This window comes from Filicampus tigris, chromosome 7, assembly GCF_054856515.1.
Source record: "Filicampus tigris isolate MCC_2025a chromosome 7, RoL_Ftig_1.0, whole genome shotgun sequence".
Taxonomy (NCBI): domain Eukaryota; kingdom Metazoa; phylum Chordata; class Actinopteri; order Syngnathiformes; family Syngnathidae; genus Filicampus; species Filicampus tigris.
In genome coordinates this window covers 1,294,546-1,320,475 of record NC_141223.1, presented here as the reverse complement: position 1 = coordinate 1,320,475, position 25,930 = coordinate 1,294,546, and the positions used below count along the sequence as shown (strand labels likewise).

Genomic DNA, 25,930 nt, shown 5'->3' with positions numbered 1-25,930 from the left:
CTGTGATGTCACAGTGGGGCAGGAGATCCGAATGGACCAATCACAGACACATTTTCACAAACTGTCAGGTAAAAGATTAACTTGGTTGTTCACACTTGATGGGTGGGCAGGCACTGAATCCAGACGTTCATCTATTTGTGTACAAATATTAATGAGCCATTCCACTAAATTGCGTACGCGTGTGTATGCAAACATTTCGCCATTGTGGGGCAAATAATTGTTGACGTCATTTATATGATGATAGTAGACACAGGCCATAAAACACTGCCTTTTTAAAGGAACAAGTGGATACCATGTAAATGTAGGGAAAGTGACGTTACCATACAAAGGCGTAATGACAGAAAAACAGAAGACAGCTGCGGTGTGTTTTGAGGAGATGCTCGCAGTGCTGGTTTTTAATAACTTAGACAACATCGAGGTGACATTATTGTGACACTACAGTAACAGAACAACAGAGTCACACATCCATGTCCAGTCCAGTCCTTTTCAATCCCGACTAAGGTGCACTTTGGAAACACGACCATTTCTTTTTTTTTCTTTTCTTTTTTTTTTTGTCTGATTCAGAGTCAGCAGATTTGTCCACACCTAGGCGAGACAAAGTCAATTCTCGAACAAAAACTCTGCTCTGATTGGATAGAAAAACAGTATCAGTTAAACCGGGAGCTTGAATATAAAATATGATATACAGTATATAATATACAGTAACTACAGTACTGGCTTTTTTTTTTGTGTGTGGCAAATAATTACATTTCATTCCAGTGGGACATCTTCCTCGAAGCCGAACTATTGCTTGTGCTTGTGGGGGAAAAAAAAAACAACTTATGCAAAAATAAAAATCCTAGCAGTTAGAACTTGTATGGAACGTCGTTTGGACATTTACTAGATATCAAGCTTAACCAGTTTAAGGTACTCTGTCCTCAATAGTAAAACAATTCAGCACGCTAGTAGAACAAACTGGAAAGGACAACTGAATGCTACTAGTGAGGCAAAACTGTGCACGAGTTGACACCTGTGTGCTTTAGTATTATTAAATTATCTTTTTTTGGGGTAACAATCCTGGAGAGAAAAGAGGCAGACTAAATAAAAATAATTCTTTCTGCTCCATTTCATTCTAGATCGGGAGAAGATTTATATTCATATTCTATTGTTGTTTTTTTTCTTTTATAAATGGAAGTGAAAAAAGGAAATAGTGCACTGTCTAGTAACATGTAGTTGTCCAAGTACTTTGCTGAATTGTGTTACATGTATGGACAAAGCGCATATTAGTACATGGGGCCTTCAAGTGGAAGTCAAAACATGTATTTGCAATATGTGGCCCCACTAGTCTAAATATGATATTCTGATTAATATTGCATATGTGGAATATGAATTGAGCAGAAAATCCGCCTGTTCTGATTCCATCCAGGGGGCTGCCATTTTGCCCTGTACTGCCTGCCACATGCTGTCCACCAAAATTGACGTCACAGTGCCCATGGACTTCGTGCTTGCTTGAAAAAAAAATACATGGGAAGAGTACCTTGAAACAAAACAATTGCCTATAAAATTGCAGTATTTGGGGGCGGGGTTCGATCACAATTAGAATACACTGGTCAACTACTTTTTTTTTTTTTTTTTTTTTTTTTTTAATCAGATGCAAGCAAACTAGTTTTTTTTTTTTTTTTGGTGCTGATTCCGAATCTGTCCTCATTTTTTCTTCTAGCACATCATGTTTTCATTATGTAATACTGTATAGTAAATGATTTAGTAATATTTATGAATTAAAGGTTTAGGTTCAGCAACAAGTGGAATTTTTTTCCTGAAACGCTATAAATTAACATATGGTGAAATCCATATCGTGCAAAGTTTTATGGGTAAAAAAAAAAAACAAACTATCTCCAAACCCTGATGTGCTAGAGCAGGGGTTTCAAAACTCATTTTTTGTCGGGGGCCACATCGTAGTTATATGCTGTCCCTCGGGGGGGCTGTTATGACTGTGAGCGCATAGACTGTAAATGTATGATTGCCTTATATGATCGCATATACACAAATTGATGGATAGCTACTTTTGAAATTAGAAGCCAGTAAGTACATTTTCAAGTTATTTTAAAGGGAAGGATTGGTAACAAATAATACATTGCAGTATCTCATACCTCAGTGTCGTTAAAAGAAACGTGAAGTTGAGGCACATGATTTGCCTTCGCGGCCGGGCCACATAAAATGAGGTTGCGGGCCAGATCTGGCCCCCGGGCCTTGAGTTTTACACGTGTAGCTAGAGAAGAAAGTAAAAACATTTTTGAAATCTGCATCAAAAATACATTTAGGGACGCAGAAAGCCATCTGATTAAAATGAGCTGTTGACCAATGTTTCTCTTTTTAAATGGCTCGCTGAGCTTGAATGCAACCTTTCTAGTAAAGTACCCGCAATTCTCAGTTCATCCCCACGGAAAACTTCCAATTTGGAATGTACCCCAAAGTCCTCATCATCAATTTACCGAACCGACTTAATGCAAATTCAAATGAGGGCTCTCCTACCTGACATCTTTATGGGCCGTCGAGGGCATCGCTGCCTGCTCCGCTTTTGAACCATATGCAAGGCGTCTAAAGCGCGTCAAAGTCGGCGTCCGCCGCGACGCTGCTCCTCCTTCATTGAGAAAATAGAACACTATATTTTACAAGAGGACTACAACGCAACATGGATTATTTTACAAAAAGGAACAGAGAGAAAGCGCACGGCCGGGCCACGCGCTATGTACAGCAGTGTCGAAAAGTCATTTCAAGTCAAGTCATCCGGGGCTCCCGAGCAAGCGCTGCCCGAAGGACCGCCGGGCTCGGGGGGGGGGGGAGTCGAGTTCGTGAGACCGACCGGCGGGATCGCCCGCCGTTGCTTTTATGGTCGTGACAACCTTGGAGGCTCGCTACTTGTGCGTTTATTTGCAAAGAGGGAGGGAGGGAGGCCGATGCTAGAACCGTGGTTCTCAAACCGCCGTTGCCGTCAAATCATTTGTATCGTTTTAATAAGTGATCAAGGGACCAATAAAACAAACATGATGAACTACTTACAATTATTAAAAAGCTTTGTGATGTATCATCACATAAATCTGACATCCCTGCATAAATAGTCTTTTTTTTGGGGGGGGGGGCAAAAAGACGTATTCATTTAGGAATATTTCATATTTTTTCCCGAGAAGGCATCTTTTCCAAAATGAAGGGCATATTAAGTTGTACTTATGGAATTCACTTGTGATGACGTTCTTGTCACTTTCTGAAGTGGGTTAAGGCGTTTCATTTACAAAAAATAGTGCTTTGCCGCCAATGACTCAAATTTTGGTTACTCGCGGCAGGGTCCCTATGCCTTGCCAAGAGCAGGGGCTCACTGTATTCATTTTTTTTTTTTAGTTACAATTTTTATTTTCATTGGGCAGTTACAACGAAATTGGGGAAATTTCGTCAATAAAGCTTTTTTTAATAAAAGGCTAATATTACAGGAATAAAGTTGTATTTTTGACGTTCACTTGTACTGTTCTTCCTCTTTAAAACTTGAATCAAATAAATGTGAAAGTAATCAAATGTTCTATGAAATCCTGATTCATACCACAGCATTCGAAATTGCAGCTTTCTTTTCGGCGGCGCTTTTACAAAACTTGAAATTGGAATGAATATTCGGAGCTTCTCTTGGCAAAATAGGATTTCAACTCTTTGAGGATGACAACTTTTGATCACGTCAGAAGACATCTTTGTTGTAAAGATTACAACTTTTTCACCTTGGGGAAAAAGAACCCCAACAACTTTATTCTAACGTTTCAACTGTTTTTCCTCCTCCCAAAAATATGAATTTGTTATCGTAACTTGACAACTTTTTAAAATTCCTCTGGCATAGCGGGTCGGAGATGGAAGTTATGTTTAACTGCTTTTAGGATTATTTTGGGGAGGTTGGTGTGTGTGGGGGGGGTCCTTGGAAAAATGTCCCCTCTGGACCTTTGAAGTTTGAGAACCCCCGGCCTAGAAAGTAGAACCGCCCAAGAGCGGATCACGAGTGCGGACTGTTGTGCGCAGAGTTTAACGAGTCCGACTTGGCCTCTTCGTCCTCCTCGTCTTCCTCGGTGTGCGAGGGGCCGTTGCGTTTGTCCCGCTCGCCCATCGCCGTCGTCGCCGCCGCCGCCGCGTCCCTGGGCGCGGCCCCCCCGGGTCGATGTCTGCTTTGTCCCCCTCGCGCCTTGTCCCCAGCGTCACTGTGATCTTTCGTCTCCTCCGACGACGACTCCTCTTCGTCGTCCGAGTCGATGCGGTTGAGTCTTTTGCGGACGGGTCGGTCCTCCTCAGAGGACGACTCCGATTCTTGGGACTCGTCCTCGTCTTCGTCCGTGGAAGGTCTTCGCTTCTTCAGCATCTGAGCCAGCCGCTTGCGCCGCTGTTGGGACAACATCTCCCGCCTCTTCCCTCTGCCCATCTTCTCCGGGTCGTCGTCCTCGTCACCCGTCCTCCGGACTTTGCGCTCCTCGTCCACGTCTTCGTCCGAGGGTTTCTGTCGCCGCCGTTTCCCTCTCGCCCGGTCGCCTTCTTCCTCGTAATCGTCCTCTTCATCGCGTCGCCTCCGCTTGGCGCGGCGAGCGCAGACGTCTTCCCCTTCTCGTAGTCCTCGCCGCTTCTCTCGCTTCCTCTTCCCCCGCCCACTTTCATCCTCATCGTCCTCTTCGGATTCCCGTGAGGAAGATGACACTGGAAGAACAAGCAGAATGATTTTAAACACGATGGATATGTTGCAGTGTTACACTATTTCACAATTTAAAGAAGGGCAGATGATGGAAAATGGACTTTTGAATGTCTTGCATACAAGTCTCTGGAGGGCCACGTGTGGAATGAAACAACCAAGGAAACCTTTTGTGATCGGACCATTTCTAAAAACGTGTCTGTGAGCGAGCCGTTCTGGACTTTGCCGCCGCTGTGATGTCACAGTGATGTTGATTTACATAAACCCAACCCCACAGCAGAAAATGAAAAAAAAAACATTGGTATTAGGTGTAGAATATGCTAGATTAAAAAGACAAAATAGTAGATGAAAAAATACATATTAGGCAAAGACGAAAAACACAAATAGAACAAATGTGTGACAACAGCAAACAAATAAAATACACTCGACATTAGGGGGGAAAAAGCAAAAATATTACAACCATTAGATTAAAAAAAAAATACAATTGGGCAAAATAAAAAAGGCTGAGCAGTAGACAAAAATACAAAGAGATCAAAAATATAAAAAAAAAATACAAAATAATAGGAATTGTAATATTAGACAAAAATAGAAATGATTTCAAACTTAAATATTTAATGAAGAATACACAAATGGAGCACTGTATTGGGAAAATAAACAGATACTGGATGAAACTATATTCATCATTTTTAAAAAACTGAAAAAAATACACAAATACTCAGAAAATAGAAAAATATTAAACATTTTGGAGAATAACAAAAATACTACATTAGGAAAAAAATGAAACTGAGAATAAAAGCAGAAAATATATAAACAAAAAAAAAAAATCAAATGATGCAAAAGAAATGAAAAATATTAGCTGAAACTAAAAGTGTTGGAAAAATAAGAAAAATACCACCCCCCCAAAAAATACAAAAACAGAAGAAACATAACATTTGTATGTAAAAAACATACAAAGATAGGAGGCAAGAGAAATAAAATGACAAGAGGTCTTTGGCTCACGACACGCAGTGGCCTACTCACCATCTTTCATTTGGCGGTTTTACATTCATGCCCTCATTGTGTTTTTCCGGAGAAATATGCGCTGTAATTCGGACTTTAGTACGGCGCCAGCATAGCTTACTGACGGACTCGGGCGCTTCGCTTTCCCACTTGCGTACCGATTCAGCGGCGTGGGAACGAAAGCGTTGTAAAAGCGAGGACTCGCTGCACTGACCGTCGCTGTAGTCACTGGAGAGCCGTTCCTTCCGCGGCCGCCCGCGCGGCCTCACGTCTTTCTTTTTGGCCGACGTCCGCGAATTGTCCGACGACTCCGACGTCTCCCGGTAGTTGACCTGCTGCCGCTGGCCGCGCCGCAGCCCGCCGCGCTTTTTGTCCGACATGTCGCTGTACTGATCCGAGTCTGTCGGAGGAGAGCGAGGAAAGTGAGCATATCCGAAGGCGGGCTTCCCGAGATGGAGGGGACTCACCTTCATCGCTGCCCTCCTCCTCTTCCTCAGAGGAGCGTCTCCGTCGCCGCCGACCCGGCGGCCTGCCGACTCTGTGTTTGGTCCTGCCGGCTTTGTGTTTGGCCGCCGCTCTCGGCGGCCGTTTGGGCCGCGCCGCGCCCTCCCAGCTGCCGCCGTCCTCCTCGTCTTCGTCTTCCTCGTCTTCGTCGGCCCCCGAGCCTCCGAATTCTTCGTCCTCGGAGCTGAACAAGGAAACAAACAAAAAAAAAAATCAGCAAGTTACAGGACGGGAAAACATTTGTGGCAGAGGACCACGTTGGACTTTTGAAATGAAGCAATTCACTTTTGTGGCTAAAAAAGAAAAAGTGTTCGGTGCAAATGCAAAATATGTACATATCTTAATAGTAAAATAATTGTCGTCTTTCAATTTTAAGACTTGTTATTATTTACAACAAAGAAATTGTGTGGGTTAAAATTGCATATGACCATTTAACTTTTTAAATACCGCTAGTCTTGCATATATGAAAAAATGTCGGACTATTTTATTTTTAAATGTAAAATCAAAATTATAACTAAATGAGAAATGTTACATAAAATTGTTTCAAGTATCAGTATTTAGAATAAATTAACCAATTATTACTAAATTAAATATATGTGTACAAGTGCCAATTTGACCATTTCTAGTATTTATAAATTTAAACATAAACCAATTATTACTAAAGTAGAAATGAAATTAAAATTATTGGCACCCCTGCTTAAGATGTGGTCTTTACCTTCTAATAAGTGTTTTTCAAGATGGAACAAAAAACAAAAAGAGGAAAATCCAACCTTTCATTCACGTGCATTTATTCAGCGGGGGGGGAAAAAATGCCACATGAAGAAATCATTCTTTCACATCAAATCATGTGGGCCACGATTATTAGCAGCCCTGATTTTGTGCAAGCCCCTTTTGCAAAGAAAACAGCGGCAAATCTTTTGTTAGAAAGTTTCACAAGATGGAAGAATCCCGAAAGCGGGATCTCCTACCATTCCTCTTTGCACAATCATCCAACGACTTGGCTCCTGTTTTCAATGGGGTTGAGGTCGGGGGACTGGGAGGAGCTTCACTCTGTGTCCCGTGAACCATTTCTACAATTTCCACTTTGCTTCCGCTATCAAAACTGCACTCATTGTAAAGCTTTTAACACAACTCAACCAATCATTGTGGAGGGCCCATGATTTGTCCATTTCCAAATTATTTACAGTCAAGAAAGTCACTCATCATTGAATGAATTAACACAAATAAAAACAAGCTCGATGAAATATCGGAGGAGTCTCGATAAAGTAACGGTTTGGTGGGCCAGACGAAATGTGGAGCTGCAAACGATGACGTCACCTGTTGCTGAGCGTGAAGTCGTCCTCGCTCTCCGCCGCCGTGCTGTCGCTCTCCAGGTCGTTGAGACGCCGCCGCTTCCTGTTCGGCGCGGCCAGCGTCGTCGGCCGGCGCCGGCCGGCCGCGCCGTGCTCGGGCAGCGCGGCGCCCGTGTCTCCGCCTCCCCCTGATGCGACATCGCCACCAGTGGGGGTGATTACGAGGGCAGACGAATGACCCCATTTACGCTCGTCTGATGCAAAAACATGCAAATCGCGAGAAAATCGTGTTGAAACAAAATGATTTGCTTGTACAAATGAAGACGGTGCTTCTGCATTTGAGTTGACGGACCCTCCTAGGCACAATTTGAGGAAATGTGACAGCGACCCAAAAATGAAAAGCGAGCGAAGTATCATTTTTTTATTTTTAATCCTGACGCGCTCCACTCACCACTGTTGATGTCGCCAACGTCTTCCTCGATGGCCTCGTCGATGGCGTCGTCAAAGTCGTCAAATCTGAAGCACAAATGGCATTTTTTTTTGTTTTGTTTTTTTGGAATGAATTCTTTTTCTAACGCATCTAACGTGGCCTGCATCATGCATCAGCAGTTCCACACCAACCTGTAGCTGATGTGCTTCCTGGTTCGGGTTGACCTCCTCCCCAGATTTTTACTCTTCTTGGCATCTTTTTTTTTGGCCGTCTTTTCATCTTCCTCGTTCCCCTGTGTGGACACAATCACACGTCTCAAATCCGTCCCTCGGACTTGGAGGTGTCCGGCACTTTGCGCTGCACTCACGGGGATGATGTTCTCCACGCTGATCCCCACGTACACCAGCCGCTCCCGCCTGACGCACACAGATGTGACTTCAACTCATCAACTGGTTAGCGGATATGCTGCTTGACTAGCTTGCGATCCCACAGGAAGATTGTGTGTGTGTGTGTGTGTGTGCGCGCGTGCGTTTACCTCCTCTCAGCACGCTCTCGCTTCTTCAGAGCGCTGTCCAGGTTCAGCAGCTGCTCCTCCAGTCTCTCGCACAGAAGTTTCTGCACTCACAAAACACAGCAATGCTAATGAGCTAGCATGACGCAAACCACGAGCGATTGGTCACATACAATAGTCCGGCTAGTCTACTTATTTCACAGTTGACATGCACCAGAGGGCAGCAGAGGTCGGATTTAGCTGCAGGCGCTACTCTCAAAATTGTAGAAGGTGTCAAGGCAGCATAAACAGAAAAAAAAAATTCTGCACAAATGACACAAACATTTTACAGAAGTGCCTGCTGTAAACATATCTCCAGTGAAAGTATAAACAGTTAAATACGGTCTAAGTAAGCTACATTAGAGGTGAATAGATGCCAAATATTATCGAAATATGCCACGTTACAGGTGTATATCATATGTCAATATGGCATCATGGAAGTGATGTAACGACTACATGTAATGCAAATATGCTACATTGGGCATATTAAACATCAAGTATGATGTAAATATGCGACATCAGGCGTTTAAAAGATGCAATAAGAAACACTTATGTCCATTTTTTTCATTTTTTCTTATTTTCACATGAATGGTGTTTCTGCGTTACAGATATGGCATTAATGTGAAAATAAAAACCCCCCAAAAAATCCCAAATTGTGAAATTTTTCACAGGACAGCGACAATGTGCAACATTATAAGCATTTCCATTTGAAAATAAGTGAGAGTCCGCCCAGGCAAAAATAAACACCGTAGCGATTCCTATCGGGTGTTGACGCCCTTTAGAGCCTGATCGATATCAGATTTTTGTCACTTTATCTGCGATCGGCACCTATTTATCTACAAGTTGTGTGTCAGGTGTCGTCAAGACAGTCAAATGGGACGTGAGACACTCAAAATAAGCCCAGGTAAAGGTGTGAAATCTGAAGTGGGCATTTGGCCCTGCGGTGTCATTGCAGGCGTCGACGTTTTGCTGAGGGTGGCTTACGTGTTGGCAGGGCGGGCAGAACCACTCGCCGTCCGGGATGAGCATGAGTGGCGGTCGTAGACACGCCGTGTGATATCCGCTGTCGCACGAGTCGCACAACAGGATCTAACGATGACACGTGCAAACAAGCTGAAGCCACAGCAAGTCCTTGCGATGACATCATTCGGGTAAAAAAAAAAAAGAAAAAAATTTCGCACCAGTTCCGGGTGGTTGGGAAGGCCGCAGTGAGTGCAGGCGTCCTCCTTGGGAACGTCCTCGGACTGGTACGAGTCGTCCGAGTGGCTTCCTCCTTCGCTGGCCTCGCGGCCTCCTCCGGCTTTATTGGCTGCCGCCGCCGCCGCCTCCTCGTCGTCGTCGTCGTTGTTTTTGTGCCGCTTGATGTTGGACCAGCGGGGGCGCCGGTGTCTCCGCTTACCCTGAACATGTGACAAAGGCAACACTGGCCGGTCACCATCCAAAACTGAAATGTTAATATTTGTTCTGTGAAATCACACTAATTGATTGCGTTTCTCTTGGCGGCACTGCTTCCAATACATGTACAGAATCTGAAGGAGCTTTGATTTTTTTTTTTTTTTTTTGTTCCAATCAGATTTTAGTCTCCATGTTGCCGCGTCAATCTAATCTGCCCAGAGAATGAGCAGCGACGATGAAAGAGTATAGAAGAGACTCCGATACCCTGCGCTTCCTCAGTTGGACGACAGCTTTTGTCTGTCCGTCTTTCTTGGCAGCAAGATTTTGCTCTTCATCGTCTTCATCGTCGTCCTCGTCGTCGTCCTCCTCCTCCTGCTCCTCCTCCTCCTCTCCTTCTCTAGTCTGCTTTCGTTGGCCTTTCTTTTTTTTCGGGCTCTCGGCTGCTTTGGAGCTTGGCCTGCATGGTTGACAAAGCGCAGATGATTGCTCAAAAACAGTGGGCAACTAATCAAGTTTGAGGTGTTGTTGTTGTTGTTGTTTTTTTTTTGTCTCCGCTGATGTGCACTACTCGCACGAAATACATGGCTGCAAACAGGAGTGAGTTGAGCAAAGCACAGGCAGCGTTGCCAGGTTAGCAAGATTGGCGCTATATTTAGTTTGTGGTTTGCGGCGGCTGACAAACCTGGAGATCCTGGCCGACCTCCTGAGGGAGCGCCCCCCCTCTGACGTCTCCTTCTGCTGCTCTTTGGCCTTCAGCTTGTTCCTGCGATGAGGCGGGATCTTGATCTTCAGGCGGATTCCTTCCTTCTGGAGCTCCGAGGAGGCCTCCTCTCGTGGCCGCGCCTTCTCGCCGGCGTCCTTCTTGCTCGGCTGATCGGGTCGAGCGCCATTGACGCCTTCCTCTCGCGTCAACTCGGCTTCCGCTTTTCCTGAAGTGCTGGCGTCCTTCTGGTGGTCGTCTTTGCTTGCTTCTTTTTCAGCATCCGCACCCCGAAGGACACTTTCATCGGCGTCTTTGTCGCCACTTGTTTTCGCACCCCGGTCGACGTGTGGCGTCTCCACGACGACGGGCTCGTTCCTCACCAGCACGGACGTGCGTCCCACCTCCGGGGTTCCTGCGCATTTCAAATTTCAAAATTCCAAACCTTTCCCAGACCAGAATGACTAGGATTATTGGTGAAAAATATATAATAATAATAATTAGGGCTGTCAAAGTTAAAGAATTCACTATGGAGATTAATCTAAATTTTATAATTCACAAAAAAAATCTAACAGTTGTGTATCATGTATCAGTTATCTCCGTTTTATTTACTTCCTGTAGCAGCTGACATTTGCTCACTGTGCAGCCAAACTTAGAGGAGAGTCATTGTCGCAAAGACGGACTTTTACTTTAAAAAGTTGCTCGACGGCTCATTGAAGAAATCCCAAATGATTTGCACACTTCGCAAAACCAAATTCAAATACCATATTAGTTGCACGTCTTTAGTGTATTGTTCAACTGTTGTATTTTACAGGAAAAGAATCATATTCAAGGATCAAAGAACGCTATTAGAACGGTCTTCGAATCGAAATATACTTTCCCCCCCCTCATGAATTCCAAGATTTCACTCAAGTAAATATCGGTTCCGAGCTTCGTAAAAAAATTGTCGTTGACAAATACGATTAATCGCGATCAATCATGGAAAATTTTGTAACTAATTAGTTAAAAAATGTTCATCGCTTGACAGCACTAATAATAATACATTAGCTAAATCTTGGTTGGAAAAAACTCTGATACCCCACTGTTTACTACTTGTGAATTCATGTGTTAAGAAAAAGTATGTTTTACTACGTTTCGGTGTGTTTAAAGCACACGGGGGGGCTAAAACTGTGAACAAAATGTTTTTTCGTTTTTTTTTTAACTGTATGGTCTCTCTATATCGCTGACATTCACCACCATATTTTCCCAGGCCTGGAACTGCATATTACACGTACTTGCGTCGGAACCCTGCACGTTCTTGTCTTCCTCCGGCGCTTTGCAGCCGTTCTCTTCGTTGGACGTGGGCCCGCGGATGACCCCCACGTGACGCGAGACGATGGACGACCTCCCGTTAGCCAGCTCAGGGTGATGTTGGGCCGGCGCCTGGCCACCGGTTGGCGCTACTGAGGCATCCTTACTCTGTATGACTGAGGGGTTGCACACGATAATGCTGCTGCTACTGCTGTTGTTGTTGTTGTTGAGGTGGTTGCCATGGTAGCTTTCGGCCAGCTTCAGCTCTCTCTTCTTCAGTGGTATCTTAGCCTGTTGGCTGCTCCTGACCACGGCCCGCTCGGCCTCCTCCTCCTTGTTGGCTTCCTGCTTGGGCACCGTCGTCATGACGACAGACGCATCCCGGCACTCTGATTTGATGACAGAGGTGATGGTGCTCACGTGGTTATCAATGGGAGGCGCTTCATCGCTGGGCTTCTCCTCTTTCGCCTCCTGTTTGACGCTCACCGTCTGCTCCTTGTTTCCAGCTAGGGGCAGAAAATGACAAGACGTTATTTTGATTCGATTTTTCCCAGCAAAATCCAATTTCGGATTTTCACTTGCGGCTCGGAAGCACATACCTCGGGTCGAAAAAAAAAAAGCTACACAACAGAAGTCGCTTTTTAAAAATAAAAATTGTCCTGAGAAATAAACTTCAACTAATTGATGAGACTGATGAGTGACAGCGCCCTAGTTTTAAGGTCACTTCTCAAATGTTGATCTTACCTCGTTCGAGGGGTTTCTCCTCTTTTTCAACTTTCACGTGGTCAGCGACATCCTCTGAGGTCTTGTGGCGTTTGCCATCTTCGTCCACTTGGATGCCACACAAGAAAGAAGGTTGCGTTCAGGTGACGCTAGGTTTCACTCACTAGACCTCACTTCAGCAAATAAAAGCCATCCATTTTCTGTGGCACTTTTACTCATTAAGGGACGAGCTGGAATCTCTCCCAGTTGACTTTGGGCGAACAGGTGCAAGCCTGGACTGGTCGGCAACCCATCGCAGACCAAATTAAATATTAACAGCAATTAAGTATGAATGAGATATTGCACCGTATTTTCCCGACTATATGAAGCCCCCACTCTATTTAAAAAAAAAAAAAAAAAAGAATGGAAAAAAATAACATTTCCATTGACTTACCTGCTTCTCTGTGGGCAGGACTGCTGCTCCCGGATTCAGCCAGTTTCTGCTCTTGGTCCTGGTTCAGGTTCGGAAAGACTTGGGCCTTCAGGAGCTCCAGAGCATCAGCCAGGTCGTTGCGGGTCCTGAGGGGACCCGTCGAGCGGAAGACACGGGTTGAGATAAACGCAAGTGGGGTGGCAAAGCAGGCCTTCCGCGCGGTTCCGGTACCTGACGATGCACCTCCAGGAGGAGCCGTCCAGGTCGTCCTGCTCTTCCGTGTACAGACGGATGTTTTGCTCCTGGTCCAGCTGGAGCCAGTACATCAGGCCCTGCTTGTCCCGCCCGATGGGCTGCAGGCGCATCTTGTCCGGCTCCTCCTCGTTGATCAGCGCTTTGAACTTGAAGTTGTCGTCAAACTGGCACTCGCAAAGATACTGAGAAAAAGGATCATGGTCACAAAAACTGTTTGGTTAAATGTTTACAGAAGCCAAATTTGGACCTTTTTCAAGACTAATTTAATCATATTTAAGACTTGTAATTCGCTAGATGTGAGCACTACGAACGGGTGCTATAGAAAAGTTGCAATAGGTTGTAGATATAGTATATAAAATAAGAATAAAACACTTATCTCAGATAGTGATTGCCAACCACTGTACTGACACATTTAACAATGTAGCTTTTTTCCCTCATTTCATTTTCACAATTTCTTTGTTTTTCTATGCCGGCGACATGCAATGACAAAACTATTAAATGCTCTAGCACAAGGTGGCTGAACATATAATTAGCCCGTGTACCCACCAGCTCTCACTCATACAAAAGAATGATTTCAACAGGCCCAAACGTGAAAGTACAAAATTTGTGAGTTCATTGACGAGATTGCCATTATTTTAGTAGATATATTTTTTGTGACGTTTGTGCTTAATGGTGTGCTGTGAGATTTTATCTAATAAAGTAAAATGTGTGCCTTAATTTAAGGGTTGTGTTATTGAGGTTACGTGAAACCAAATTGAAGACTTTAAGACAGAATAAAATGTAAAACCACTCAATGTCAGCGCTGGGTCGATGAAATAAGATTAATATTAATACATACTAGGAAAAATACTTCAGATGTCATATTTAATGATTCCACTGTACTTATTACTACAGATTACTTAAATCTACTTAATCTAGATACAACAAAATGAAATACTGATTTTTTGCTTTTTTCCACGCTTGTCCGACAAAACTGGGCTACAATGAGGATTGATTGTCATTCTTAAGGACTTTCAAACTTTTTAAAGACGTGCTGACACCAAAAAATGAACAACCTATGTGGCATCGTGACACAGGCACACAATCTTTGTGAGGTCCGATTGGAACAATTTCCTCCTGTGGACAATTTGAAGATTCACAAATGTCATACTTTGAGGATGCTGGATTTGCACTCCATGGACATGTCCTGGTAGCCGTTCTGTTCCAGCTCCCACGCCCAGGCACTGTTCAGCTCCTGGCAACTCTACACGAAAATGAAGAGCAGATTTAGCTCTTTGAAGCCTCACTCTGACAGAGATCACAAGTCAACTTGGGACCGACTGCATGCTTCACTTGCTTTGGCCAGGTATTTTTCCCAGCGCTCCGTTGTCACACTCTTGCCGAGCTTTCGGAGCAGCTTCACGTGAAGTTCTATGAGAGGTTTGGGAACTGGAAGAGACATTGAGAATGCGATGGAAATGCAACACTTCAAATTTATGCAAACATGGTCCACTTGTTTTGACTAACTTCAACTAAATAAAAGCTATTCGCTAGATAAATACGTTTACCAACAAACCATGATTTCAGACTGCCCCTGAATGCAACAACGGAGTTTCGATAAAATGCATTATATCATGACACTAATTTTAAGAGCAACCAGTCACACAGATATACTTTATTATATCAATAAATTACAGTACATCCTCCACTGGGGTAGGAAGTATTAAATCGCGGTTACGACGTCACACGACATTTAAAACTGAAACTAAACTACTCGATTTATAAAGCAGACCTAAGCGGTGTGCAGTACAAACGTAACACTTTAAGTGGCGCCTGTTGCGATTTCTTAAGACATAAGCATGACAATAATCATCAACACAGTTTGTATCAACTCTCAGCATCAATGCTAATCTCGCGAGCTAGCTAATTGTGAAGGCCGCTACTGCGCATGCGCAAATTTGACAGCCACCAATTCTCATCCCCTGTGTTTTTAGCGGACCTCCCTCCCTTTTTTTTCCTAACCGTGACGATTACGTTCATATTAAAAACAAACAAACAAACAAACGCGAAGTTGAACGTTGGTTCGTGTTGCCAGTGAATCATAGCAAAAAAAAAGTACACCTGACAAGACTGGAGCCAAAGGAGCTAACCAGGCAGCATCATGGCTACCTTCTCTTCTTCACATTCACACATTTTAAGTCTTGTTGCTCGTCTTCTCTCTCACACAACATCCGCCACTTCTCGTCTTTTCTAAACAACACCGAACACCATTGAGCCACTAACTTAAGATCGTTGATCTTTTTTTCGCCCTAATTTCTACGCCAAATGAGGGTGAAGGTTTTTTGAAGGGGGGCGCTAGCTTCGTGCTAGCTTCGACGGTTCCTCCGGGTTCAAACTTGGGAACTTGTTCTCATTTCTGGCTGCTCGTTTGTCAAATGGCGGAAGACTGAAGAGCGAGGCTACGATGTCGCTATGTGGTGCAACGTCGTACGTAGGCTGGTGATGTTCACCAGGGCCAACAGACATCTTCATCACCCTCACCATCATCGCGATGATAGTGGTGATGGTGCCCGGGTGCCCCCCTTCTCCTCCTCCTTCCCGTCCTCCGAGTGTCGCAGCTTTTTCCGCCACTTCTTCCCTTCGCCACAATATTGACGAAAATGCGCCTCTCACCTGACGTCTTGTCGCGCAGGTAGCCCTCCATTTGCGGGAACGTCATCTCGGGCAGGTCGAGGACGGCTCCGTAGCGCTCCAGGAAGGAGCAGACCTCCGCGAAGCTCGGACACAGCGCCGGTTCGGAGCTCCTGAGCAACGCCGGAGCAGCCATCTTTCCAGGCGGACTGAAGCGGGAGGGGAGGGGTGGCCGCGGCGGGGCGGGATGCGAGTCAATGGGAATGAATGGGGGACATGGGAGGGCAAGGTAGCGGGTGTCGAAGGACTACAATTTCCGGGTAAGCTTTTCGGCATAAAACCACCAACCGCAGAAAATACGCTTTTGCTGCTCCATGTCTTTTCTTACCGACAGCAAATTGAGACCGGTTTTTCTGGTGTGCGATTTTAACTTGACAACAAAGTGAGAAGTTCTAAGAATTTATCGCGATAGAAAAACACCAGCAGCAGTCCAGCCTGCATTTACGTTTCCAAACCACGGCGAGGTTTTACAACATTAAAAGTAAGTCTTATGTTGTGTGGGTATGCTGAAAAACATTAGATAGATAGATAGATAGATAGATAGATAGATAGATAGATAGATAGATAGATAGATAGATAGATAGATAGATAGATAGATAGATAGATAGATAGATAGATAGATAGACACTCGTAATAACACTAGAGACACAACCAACAAAGTGAAAAACAAATACTGTACAAGAGCAGGATTTTGGAGTACTGAAAAGAAATTAAAATCTAAACCTTGCTGTTAAAATAATACAGCATTTTAGAGCCCTTGCTGGACGGTTGTTGCATTCCCAGACTCCTTAAAATACATTTAAACAATACTCACCGTTGTTCGTCACCACAGTAAAGTCACAATTTAATAACCCATAATAAATTCTAACAACGAAATCAAATTAAATCGCAAGCTCAACTCTGTGGTGGTTGAGTAGAATCTCTCCGATGTAGGTGAAGGCAACATTGTACGAAGTCCGAGGCAGTCTCTGGTCACTGAAGGCATCACCACAAAGAATACCGGAAGTTGTTTCGTCGTGAAAGTTATCTTTTGTTTCAACTGTTGAATGTGTTGCCGGGCACATGTTCTAACTTCTTTGACTCACCCTCGTTATTTCCGAACATATTGTAAACACAGTCATGTTAGAGTAGTAAACGACTTGTAAATAGCGGAAAGGTGAGTTCTCATTCATTTTGCCGCTTTAATTGCATTAAACTAGCCTCTTTCGGTAATGAATTTTCAGTAAATCTTGAGTGATGCATTCAAGTACATTCTGTTAAATTAACATGAAAAGCATACCATGTCACGATTGCCAGTGAATTAAGTGTTTAAGCAATATACAAGTTTCTCTGCAAAGTTTTAGTTAAATCAAATAGATAGCAAACGTAGACCACTTGGTAAAAGTCTTTTGTGTAACACGAAAGTTATGTTGTTCACGGAGAAGTTGTTGTTGTAGCTTGTTTTGTACTTGCTTTTATTTTTAACCTGCAAGCGGACAGCTGCACATGCAATGCAATGCAGCGATGGTGATGCATGCCTCAGACAAGCTCGTTCATGCCTGCTGTATTTTTGTAACATTTTTAGCGCGTTTGTGTGGTGCAGAATTATGTTTTCGTGACACAGGCAGCATATCGCCAATTAAGATGCATGCAAATGCATCATGATAAATTGGGGAGTGTCACCCCTGCAGGTACTTCTTAAAGTTTCACTCATTTATTATTGAATACACTATGATTACAAAAACTAAAATGGTCCCGAAGGAAATGTACATGGTCTATATAGTGTAATTAGATTAAATGGACCATCATTTGTTACACCCTGTAAATAGATGCCAGTATTTACTTTACTGCTCACGGAAGAAATGAAGGAAGTTTCCTTGGTATCTGGTTTCCCCAAAAAAACAGAATACTTCATGTGGCGTCTGTCGTGTGTCATTCTAATCTCAAATCATGAGTCACATTGGGCGTTACGTTTGCGTGTTTGGCAACTTTAACAACACGTCTGTCTGCAGTCTGCTTGCCCGTGTCAATGATGGTCTCATGACAACAGGCTGCTATGTTTACAAAAATAAAAGGCTGCAATGGCCCTTGCAGTCGGAGCAAAACCTCATCAAAATCGACCCCGTGTTCCATCCACATTAGATGGCCGATGCTCAAAAGCGTCACAATTTCATGCCCCTCATCTGTCTAGGATACTTGATTCCCATCGGAGCTCATTTGGGCAAATCCATTCGTCTCATTTCGTCAATATACGAGCCCTGAAAATTGCCCAAAATGTCCGATTTTCTGTGGCAATTTGGGGCCAGGGTCCTTGAGACCGCTTGGTGCGTCTATTTCATGTCCGGCCAATTTTGTGTCGATCTGTAAAACTGGGCTTTCGGAATTTGTCAAAATACCATCCCGGGAATTTGGGCAAAATGTCTGTTTTAAATCAAAATGTCTGACTTCCTGTCCTGCGTCAATCTGTTAAACGTGTGACGGCGGCTTCCAGCATTCGTCAAAATACACGCACTCGGTTTCGGCCAAAATGCAGCTTACCGAATGATCAGGCGTGTCTGTATGATACTGCCCCTGGTGGCCATGATGCGCACACAAGAAGGAGCAACACAATGTCCGCTGAGTCAAAGCATGAAAGCATGATGCACAAACTGTAAAACTCTTCATTCTGTTTAATTATGTTATTACTGTGTGTGTGGTTTTTTTTTTAAATAAAGTGCATTACTGTAGATTGCTATTTTCCTGTTCCTAATCTTTTGTCCCAGAGCGCCATCATGGCCATCGCCCACGTGGCCACCGAGTACGTGTTTAGCGACTTCCTCCTGAAGGATCCCAACCAGGCTCGATACCGCAGCGTCCGCACCGAGCTGGCGGTGGACAAAATGGTGACCTGCGTGGCCGTGGGCCTCCCGCTCCTCCTCATCTCGCTGGCCTTCGCGCAGGAAGTATCTGTCGGTCAGCACCCTTTCGTTACCTCCGCCGGGCACAAAAAGACAAATTGGCTTGTTTGTTTGTCGCTCACTTCAAAGGAAACACCACTCAACAGAATCCCCAAATAATTTTCTCTTTTTGATGTACCAGTCCCAATGTAAACATGAACCCGTCCACCCCAGAAATGCAAATGGTAGAGTCCATGAACCAGGAGCTAATATGCTAACTAGCAAACAAACACACAATTTGCACTCCATGATTATTTCTGACTTTTAGAAGAGGAGTTTGTTCTTTTTATGGCGCATGTAGCCTGCTTAAATCATTCCCCCGCGGCAGAATTCAAACTGATTCGGTCCCATAGTCTTTTATCACCTATGAACTCGGAGTAAGCTAAATTGCTAGCAAGCATACAAATACAAATGACTGTCTGGGAAGTCAATGCAAACATTTTTTTTTTTTGAGAATATGCTCTATGCAAGCCCACTAGTTGAAACAGGGCATTCGCATAAATATTGCGTTTGTGGAATAAGTGTGAATCCACTCGTTTTTAGTTATCTCTGGGGGCGGCCATTTTGTCACTTTGGTCGACTGAAAATGACATCACAACCGCTCGCAGCGAGCAATCACGGCTCAGATTCAGGAAACAGGTCAGCCGTGCTTGGTCGCCGTGAGCCGTTGTGACGTCATTTTTCGAAAGAAGTGACAAAATGGCCGCCCCCAGAGATGGCTAAAAACCAGTGGATTAACACTTATTCCACAAACACCATATTTATGCGAATGCCGTGTTTCAACTAGAGGGGCCTGCTGGCAACATATTCTTGAATAGAATATGTTTGGTTTGACTTCTGCTTTAAACGGGACTTCTTTTTTCCTGTTTCTTATGCGCGCCGTGCTTCAAACCTTCTCCAGACTAAATTGGTGCAGGCCATAGCCTCGCATCGGAAGTCGTATGCTAGCTAGCAAACGAAAAATGCCATTTTTTGTCAATGAATTCATTTTCTCTTTCTGTTCATTTCATGATTAACTGTTAAATTGCCATTTGTGTCATGATTAATCCGTGGTCCGCGCCTAGTCTTATATTCTTTCTGACATTCTTCTTTATGAAGCAGGAAGTAGTTCACTCACTCGCAAACAAACCCAAATATGCTAATAGAGATGCTACATGATCGCTTTTGAGCCCGCTCGGGCCTCGATGGAGGTCTGGTTCCGTTCTGGTGACGACAGAAAAGTTGCGGGCGGTGCCGATTGTTACGTGAGGTGTGTTGTGTTTTTTTTTTTTTTGTTTGTTTGTTTGTTTGACTTCAGGCACTCAGATCAGCTGCTTCGCTCCCAGCAACTTCTCATGGAGACAGGCGGCGTACGTGGACTCGTACTGCTGGGCGTCCGTGCACACGCACACGCTGCCTCTCTGGCTGCACAAGGTAGACACGCTTTGTTCACTCACAGCCACTCTTGACTCTCATATACACACACACACACGCACACACACACACACACACACACACACACACACACACACAGACAGACAGAGACTGGCATTTGTGTATGTTTGGGGCCCAGTTCTTCCCGTACATCCTGCTGCTGGTGGCCATGCTGACGTACAGCCCGGCGCTGTTCTGGAGGTTCTGGTCGGCGCCGCTGCTGCAGTCGGACCTGGGCTTCATCATGGAGGAGCTGGACCGATGCTACAACCGAGCCGTCACGCTCGCCAAGCGCATGACCTCCGACGCTTTGCAGCGAGCCGACAGGTACGCTCTCGCGTGTCGCCGCTCGTACTTTGTTGTTGTTTTTTTTTCAATGTTTTGATCCGTATTAATGCAATTTATGTTTCACTTTGCCTGACTTGACCTTGTTTGTTTATATGAAAACTTGGACTTGCGGCCATCACAAGTGATGTCGTGCATCCCTCAGACTTATTTTACTTTGCCGTGCTTTTATTTAAAAGCACGTACTCAACTTTAGTTATTCAGTTGAATTTACATGTAGTTTCTTTTTTTTTTAATTGACTTTCTTTTTTATGATAATCGCCTTTTTTTATTTATTAATTTACTTTATTCCTTTATTTTATTTATTATTATGATGATATGATATAATTATACAATATTTATTTAATTTAATTTCCTGAAATTGATTTTTTTTACTGTACATTACTTTTGAATTTTTTTTATTCTATTCAATTCTACTTCTTTTTGCTCTATTTCATTCTACTTTTATTTTCGTACTTTGTTTTGACTTTACCGGACTTTTTTTTTATTTGCTTCGCTTAATTTTTACTTCCCATTTGACTATCCGTTTCATTTGAGTTTCATGTATTTCGCTTTATCTTCTCTTACTCTTTTATTTTCACCCCACTTGCCCATCATCACTTTCTTCACCGCCGCTAAGGTCCTTCCGTAAAGTTTTCGCCACTAAAACGAACGTAGTTAGCATTCACATTTTTCAAAATAAAAAGCCCCCGCGACGACTTATTGTGGCGGCGGCGGCGGCGGTCAAGTTGCAGCGACCCGACGGAGGGCTGTTTCAACTACCCGCTGGTGGAGAAGTTCCTGATGACCAAGCGCTGCTCTCGCGTCCTGCTGGCGCGCTACCTGCTGTGCCGCGGTCTGACGTTGGCCACGCTGCTGTGCGCCTGCCTCTACCTGGCCTACTACCTGCGCTTGGCCTCGCTCACCGACGACTTCGGCTGCACGCTGAGAGTCGGCCTGCTGGCCAACGACTCGGCCGTCCCCGACAAGGTGCAGTGTAAGCTCATCGCCGTGGGAGTCTTCACGCTGCTCAGGTAGGCGCCATGTCAAGTCTTTGATTTTGACCTCGCAAAATGGGGAACTTTTATTTTGGAAAGGTCAAGTGTTCACAGAAGGATGGAAAGTGCTATGAAAGGAGAGGAAGCGGGAAGTTTTATGAGGAAGAATTTAAAGTAGGATGGGCGAGGAGTACCCATACAAGATATCAAGATATCAGTATCCGGGCCTTATTTTAAGGTATCGGGTACTCGCGGAGGCTGCCGATACCAGCCACAGATACTGAAGGAAAAAAAAAAAAATGACATCAAGCGCAGTTTGACACATCGGCAAATCATCACCAGAAACAAAGGTCTTTGTTGACAATTTTTCTCATTGAGAGGTATTGGTACTTTTTGTCGATGAGTACTCAAAGTGAAAAAAAAAAATGGTATGGAACATCCACAGTCAGAAGAATGGAAAGTGAGAAAGGTGAGACACTGGACAGGAAGTAATATTAGGAAAAATCAAATGTTACAGAAGGATGGAAAGTCAAGCGACTTGTCAGGAAGTTTTACTTTGAAAAGCCACACTGCAGATGGGGTAGAGACCGAGATGAAAAGGAAGATACTTACTAAGGCCAAACATTTCTGACGGATGGAAGCCGAGAGAGGCTGCGCACAAAACGTCCCGCTGTACAAAAACGTTCAAACTGAAATGAATGAGGTGAAGCTGGGCACAAAGTTTGATTTTGACTTGAAAGACGAGACGCTCTCTGAGCGGGAAGTTTTGTTTTGAAAGTCAACCGGAAGCCTTCTCCTCCCAGCCTGGTCAACTTGATCATCTTCTCGGCGCTGATCCCGGTGGTGATCTATGCCAGTCTCCGCCCCCTCCTGTGTCACCGTTACGCCCACTTCCTGGAAACCTACCAATCGCTGCCCACGGTGAGCGTCCTGCCCACGCCCAGCGGCCAATGGGACGACCTCTCCCTCTATCTGCTCTTCCTGGAGGAGAACATCAGCGAGCTCAAGTCCTACAAGTACATCAAGGTCTGGAACTATGCCACACATAATCCAAAACAGGACTGTATCATCAAAAGTCTCCATTTTGTTTCCCACTGTCCAATAACGATGTCCCCCGTTTTGCCCGATAATGTCCCCTATTATGTACACCGTGTCTTTTTTTTTTTTTTTGGATGATGATGTCTTCATGGTGCGCAGGTGCTGGAGTTGCTGAAGAAAGGAGGCGAATGCTCGGGCGAGGACTTTGACGCCATGGGTCTGCTGCAGACGCTGTGTCTCGTCAAGATGGACACCGTGGACGCTAAGAAAGCCGCCGAAGCGGCGGCCAAACCCGACCGACTCGTCATGCACGAGGAAGAGTCGGACAAGAACAACAGTAAAAGACACGGCAAACACGAGGGCGAAGGCACCATGGGAACTGAGATGAAAGGTGAGACTCTGGGCAGGAAGTTTTATTTTGGAAAGACCAAAGTTGCAGAAGAAAGACAATTAAGATGAAGGGTGACAGGAAGTTTATTTTCACAAGTCACGTTACAATGATCAGAAGCGGTGACGCTAAGTGGGATGCTAGATGGGAAGCTTTATTTTGAAAGGTCAAACCATATTGAAGAATGGGATGAGAGGAGATGCAGGACATTTTATTTTGAAAAGTTCAACTTTACGGAAGGATGACAAGAGGGGAAAAGTGAGTCGCCGGACAGGAAGTTTTATTTTGAAAAACAGTGACAGCAGGGCTGGAAAAGGACTGGAAATTGTGAGATGCTGGTCAGGAAGTTGATTTTAAAAAGTGAAACTTTATTTTCAAAAAAGGAGATGTAAACCGTAAGGAAAGGTGAAATGCTAGACAGAAATATGCTGACTGACGGAACCTGAGATGATCGGTGAGAGGCTCGATAAGAAGTTTTATTTTGACATGTCAAACGTTCCAGAAGGAAAGTTGAGATTCCGAAGAGGACGTTTTATTTTGGAAAGTCAAACGGTGAAACGGCCAAAAATGGTCAGATGCTTTGTAGGAAGTTTTACTTTGAAAGGTGCAACATCTTTTTTTTTTTTCAGAGCTGACTCCCTTGTTGCCGGGCAACGGCGACGTGACAGGCAGCACAACAAACAGTGAAGGCGGGGCTCTGCGGCAGCGAGCACTGTGATTGGCTGCCAACTTTCCCGCCAGAACTACATGATGCCATGACATTTGCATTTCCATCCAGCTCATTTGCATGTTGTTTCTTTACGTTTGTGTGCCGCCTTTGCTCAAATCTGGCGGGATGTCCCACTACCACTGCAATCATGTGACCGTTTCTACCATCCTTAAACTATCATGACATCATCAGAATGAGACTTGATATTTGCACAGTTTTTCTTGTGTTATATGATTGATTGTTATGAAGAAAATGTTCTTGTGTAGGTAATGTAATACTCATAATGCTATTTTGATACTCGAGATACTGGAATCATGTAAAAAAAAAAAAAAATGACAATGACGGTACAGCGTTAATAACACTGGAATGGATCATGTTGCTTCACATTACTGTTGTTGGTTTTTTTTTTTGCATCTTTTATACTGGCCACATGAATGTAAAAATGTATTTAATACCCTCATGAAGTTACTTTGGATGTTTTGCAGGCCTGTAAACCTTTTTGAAGTGGTACCTTTTTGTGCTTCGTGTTGACTCAATATGTAGTTTTTATGTTGTCTGTCATTCGGAAAATAAAGTAGCTGCTTAAAGTGCTTTGTATCTTAGTTTTGGTGCTTGTTTAAATGAAACATATGACATTAAACCTTGCGTTCAAATGCTATTCATTGGTACATGTGCATTTCTTCAGTTTGATGCCATTTCTCATCTAAACAAAAAGTGAGGACATTCGGTCAATTATTTCTTTGCGGTAACAATACTTCTGTGCAGTAAATCTTGTACCGGTTTTACCAGACACTCAAACCAAGAGTCAATGGCAGCTGCAAAATAAGCTGTTTGGCATTGTCACATAACATTTGGCACATTTTTCATGCAGGCCTAATTTGTGAATTAAAAAAAAAAAAACACCAGGCAATAAATGTTGTATCATTCCTTTTTTTAATTTTATTTTTCAATCATCTTTTCATCCTGCTGCAGTGTATTTGCGATGATATTTTCTACTACATGATGAGCGTGTCTTGGATAAGGCGCAAACATCAGCAAACACAAACCAGAAGCCCAAAAATAAATAAATAAACAAAGAAACTTCAGGCTGCGGCGGGTTCAACAACGGTTCAACATGACCGACCAGCTGCCTCTGGTTGCTCGGTTATGACATCAGCTTTTTATTTCCAATCATTTTAATGGCTCAAATGATTGAAGGTGAGCAAGTTTGTTCCAAATAGTCTAGAGAACACAAAACATAATATTAATAAGACACTCTAGTGGTTACAGTGTTACCTTGACTAACAAGTACACCAAATTTACTACATTTTACAATTTCCAGATACGAGCCTGTCTTTTTGTTTGTGTTTGTTTTGTTCCGCGAGCTGAACTAGGACCACTAGATGGCAGCAGTGCAATTCGCAAGCTCTGACCACTTATCATTCGAGTTGGTCACCTTAACAGGCAAAGCGCATGTCTACGTTGTGTTTTGCGCTGGCATTTGCAGGTATTTGGCGCCATTTCTAATCACGGGTCCTAAGAAAGTGGGTGTTGAGAAGAAGCGGTTGAATTAAAGGTTGAAATCGGCGAAAAATATGAGATAAAGCCAGCAAAAATCGTGAAGATTAGGTTCAGCAAATGTGATTAAAAAAAAAACAAAAAACATTTTGTTATGTTCATGATTTTATTCAGTACAGTGCTTCGGTGCTACTTTTCAGTGGATTAAGTTGATATGTGAGATTTGAGTCATGAATTTGGTTACAGAATAAATTAAACTTGAACCAAAGGTACCACTGTACAAGATTCAAAATCACATCATTAAGCCAAATAGTTGAGGTCAAAGTCCAAAAGAGGTCAGGTCGCTAAAGGCTGCGATTTGTCTCGTCAGATCGCTTAATCACTATTCGCCGACTGTATGTCCAGACTGAAGGACACCCATCATTTTTCTTCACTCCACTCAAAGTTAAGAGTGCCAAGTGAGCTCGGCACTCGCAAATGCGCAACTCGGAAGACACGTAAATTAGGGTAGTCGTAAGTCAGGGCACACTGTACTTGCTTGACATCTGCTTTTTTCCGCATAGAAGACTTTTGACTTTGCAACCGTCAGAAGGGCACACGCGACTTATCAGAGATCGTTCACGTTCTGAAACGATGCCAAAAACTCTGATTGGAAGACTTTCTCCGAGGCAGCGCGGCGTGGATTGTGATTGGTCCGTTGCCCGCGTCAGTGCTCGACAGACAAAAGCGCAAAGCGCAAAG

The 25,930-nt window shown here is 43.9% G+C and overlaps 2 protein-coding genes across 12 annotated transcripts; one reads left to right on the top strand and one right to left on the bottom strand.

Moving 5' to 3' along the window:
- Window positions 1-362: 362 nt before the first annotated feature.
- On the bottom strand, window positions 363-16,096 carry rsf1a (remodeling and spacing factor 1a). 7 transcript variants are annotated; one of them, XR_015087398.1, is made up of 21 exons: window positions 15,890-16,096; window positions 14,574-14,665; window positions 14,388-14,480; window positions 13,214-13,419; window positions 13,004-13,128; window positions 12,592-12,678; window positions 11,832-12,353; window positions 10,540-10,972; window positions 10,122-10,314; window positions 9,644-9,862; window positions 9,447-9,551; window positions 8,448-8,527; window positions 8,280-8,328; window positions 8,104-8,204; window positions 7,934-7,998; window positions 7,508-7,736; window positions 6,154-6,374; window positions 5,901-6,086; window positions 2,512-4,695; window positions 2,130-2,248; window positions 363-1,487 (listed from the first exon to the last, which is right to left on the bottom strand). XR_015087398.1 is itself a non-coding variant. In XM_086035146.1 (20 exons), the coding sequence occupies exons 1-20, from the start codon at window positions 16,041-16,043 to the stop codon at window positions 4,007-4,009; spliced, it is 3,774 nt and encodes a 1,257-aa protein (XP_085891272.1). In that variant the 5' UTR covers window positions 16,044-16,096; the 3' UTR covers window positions 363-4,006. The 7 variants fall into 7 exon arrangements, 3 of the variants coding, with proteins under 3 accessions (XP_085891272.1, XP_085891270.1, XP_085891271.1); XR_015087395.1 differs by having other exon boundaries at window positions 2,130-4,695; XR_015087396.1 differs by having other exon boundaries at window positions 363-2,248.
- Window positions 16,097-16,115: 19 nt separating this feature from the next.
- On the top strand, window positions 16,116-24,350 carry LOC147144313 (pannexin-1-like). Of its 5 annotated transcripts, none has more exons than XM_086035149.1 (8): window positions 16,116-16,167; window positions 18,649-18,838; window positions 20,120-20,235; window positions 20,375-20,562; window positions 21,267-21,593; window positions 22,361-22,583; window positions 22,755-22,986; window positions 23,613-24,350. In XM_086035149.1, exons 2-8 carry the CDS (start codon window positions 18,658-18,660, stop codon window positions 23,699-23,701), a joined length of 1,356 nt encoding a protein of 451 aa, XP_085891275.1. In that variant the 5' UTR covers window positions 16,116-16,167; window positions 18,649-18,657; the 3' UTR covers window positions 23,702-24,350. The 5 variants fall into 5 exon arrangements, with proteins under 5 accessions (XP_085891275.1, XP_085891274.1, XP_085891273.1 ...); XM_086035148.1 differs by lacking the exon at window positions 16,116-16,167 and adding an exon at window positions 16,196-16,388; XM_086035147.1 differs by lacking the exon at window positions 16,116-16,167 and adding an exon at window positions 16,591-17,063.
- Window positions 24,351-25,930: the final 1,580 nt, after the last annotated feature.

Bases quoted from the DNA above. Each gene is read 5' to 3' on its own strand.
- rsf1a (XM_086035144.1), bottom strand. From the start codon at position 16,043: ATGGCTGCTCCGGCGTTGCTCAGGAGCTCCGAACCGGCGCTGTGTCCG. The intron at 8,329-8,447 runs GTAAACGCACGC...TGTGTGCGTCAG, and splicing joins CGAGAGCGTGCTGAGAGGAG to GCGGGAGCGGCTGGTGTACG. The intron at 6,375-7,507 runs GTGACGTCATCG...TTCCTTGTTCAG, and splicing joins GACTTCACGCTCAGCAACAG to CTCCGAGGACGAAGAATTCG.
- LOC147144313 (XM_086035149.1), top strand. From the start codon at position 18,658: ATGGCCATCGCCCACGTGGCCACCGAGTACGTGTTTAGCGACTTCCTC. The intron at 22,584-22,754 runs GTCTGGAACTAT...CATGGTGCGCAG, and splicing joins AGTCCTACAAGTACATCAAG to GTGCTGGAGTTGCTGAAGAA. The intron at 22,987-23,612 runs GTGAGACTCTGG...TTTTTTTTTCAG, and splicing joins CATGGGAACTGAGATGAAAG to AGCTGACTCCCTTGTTGCCG.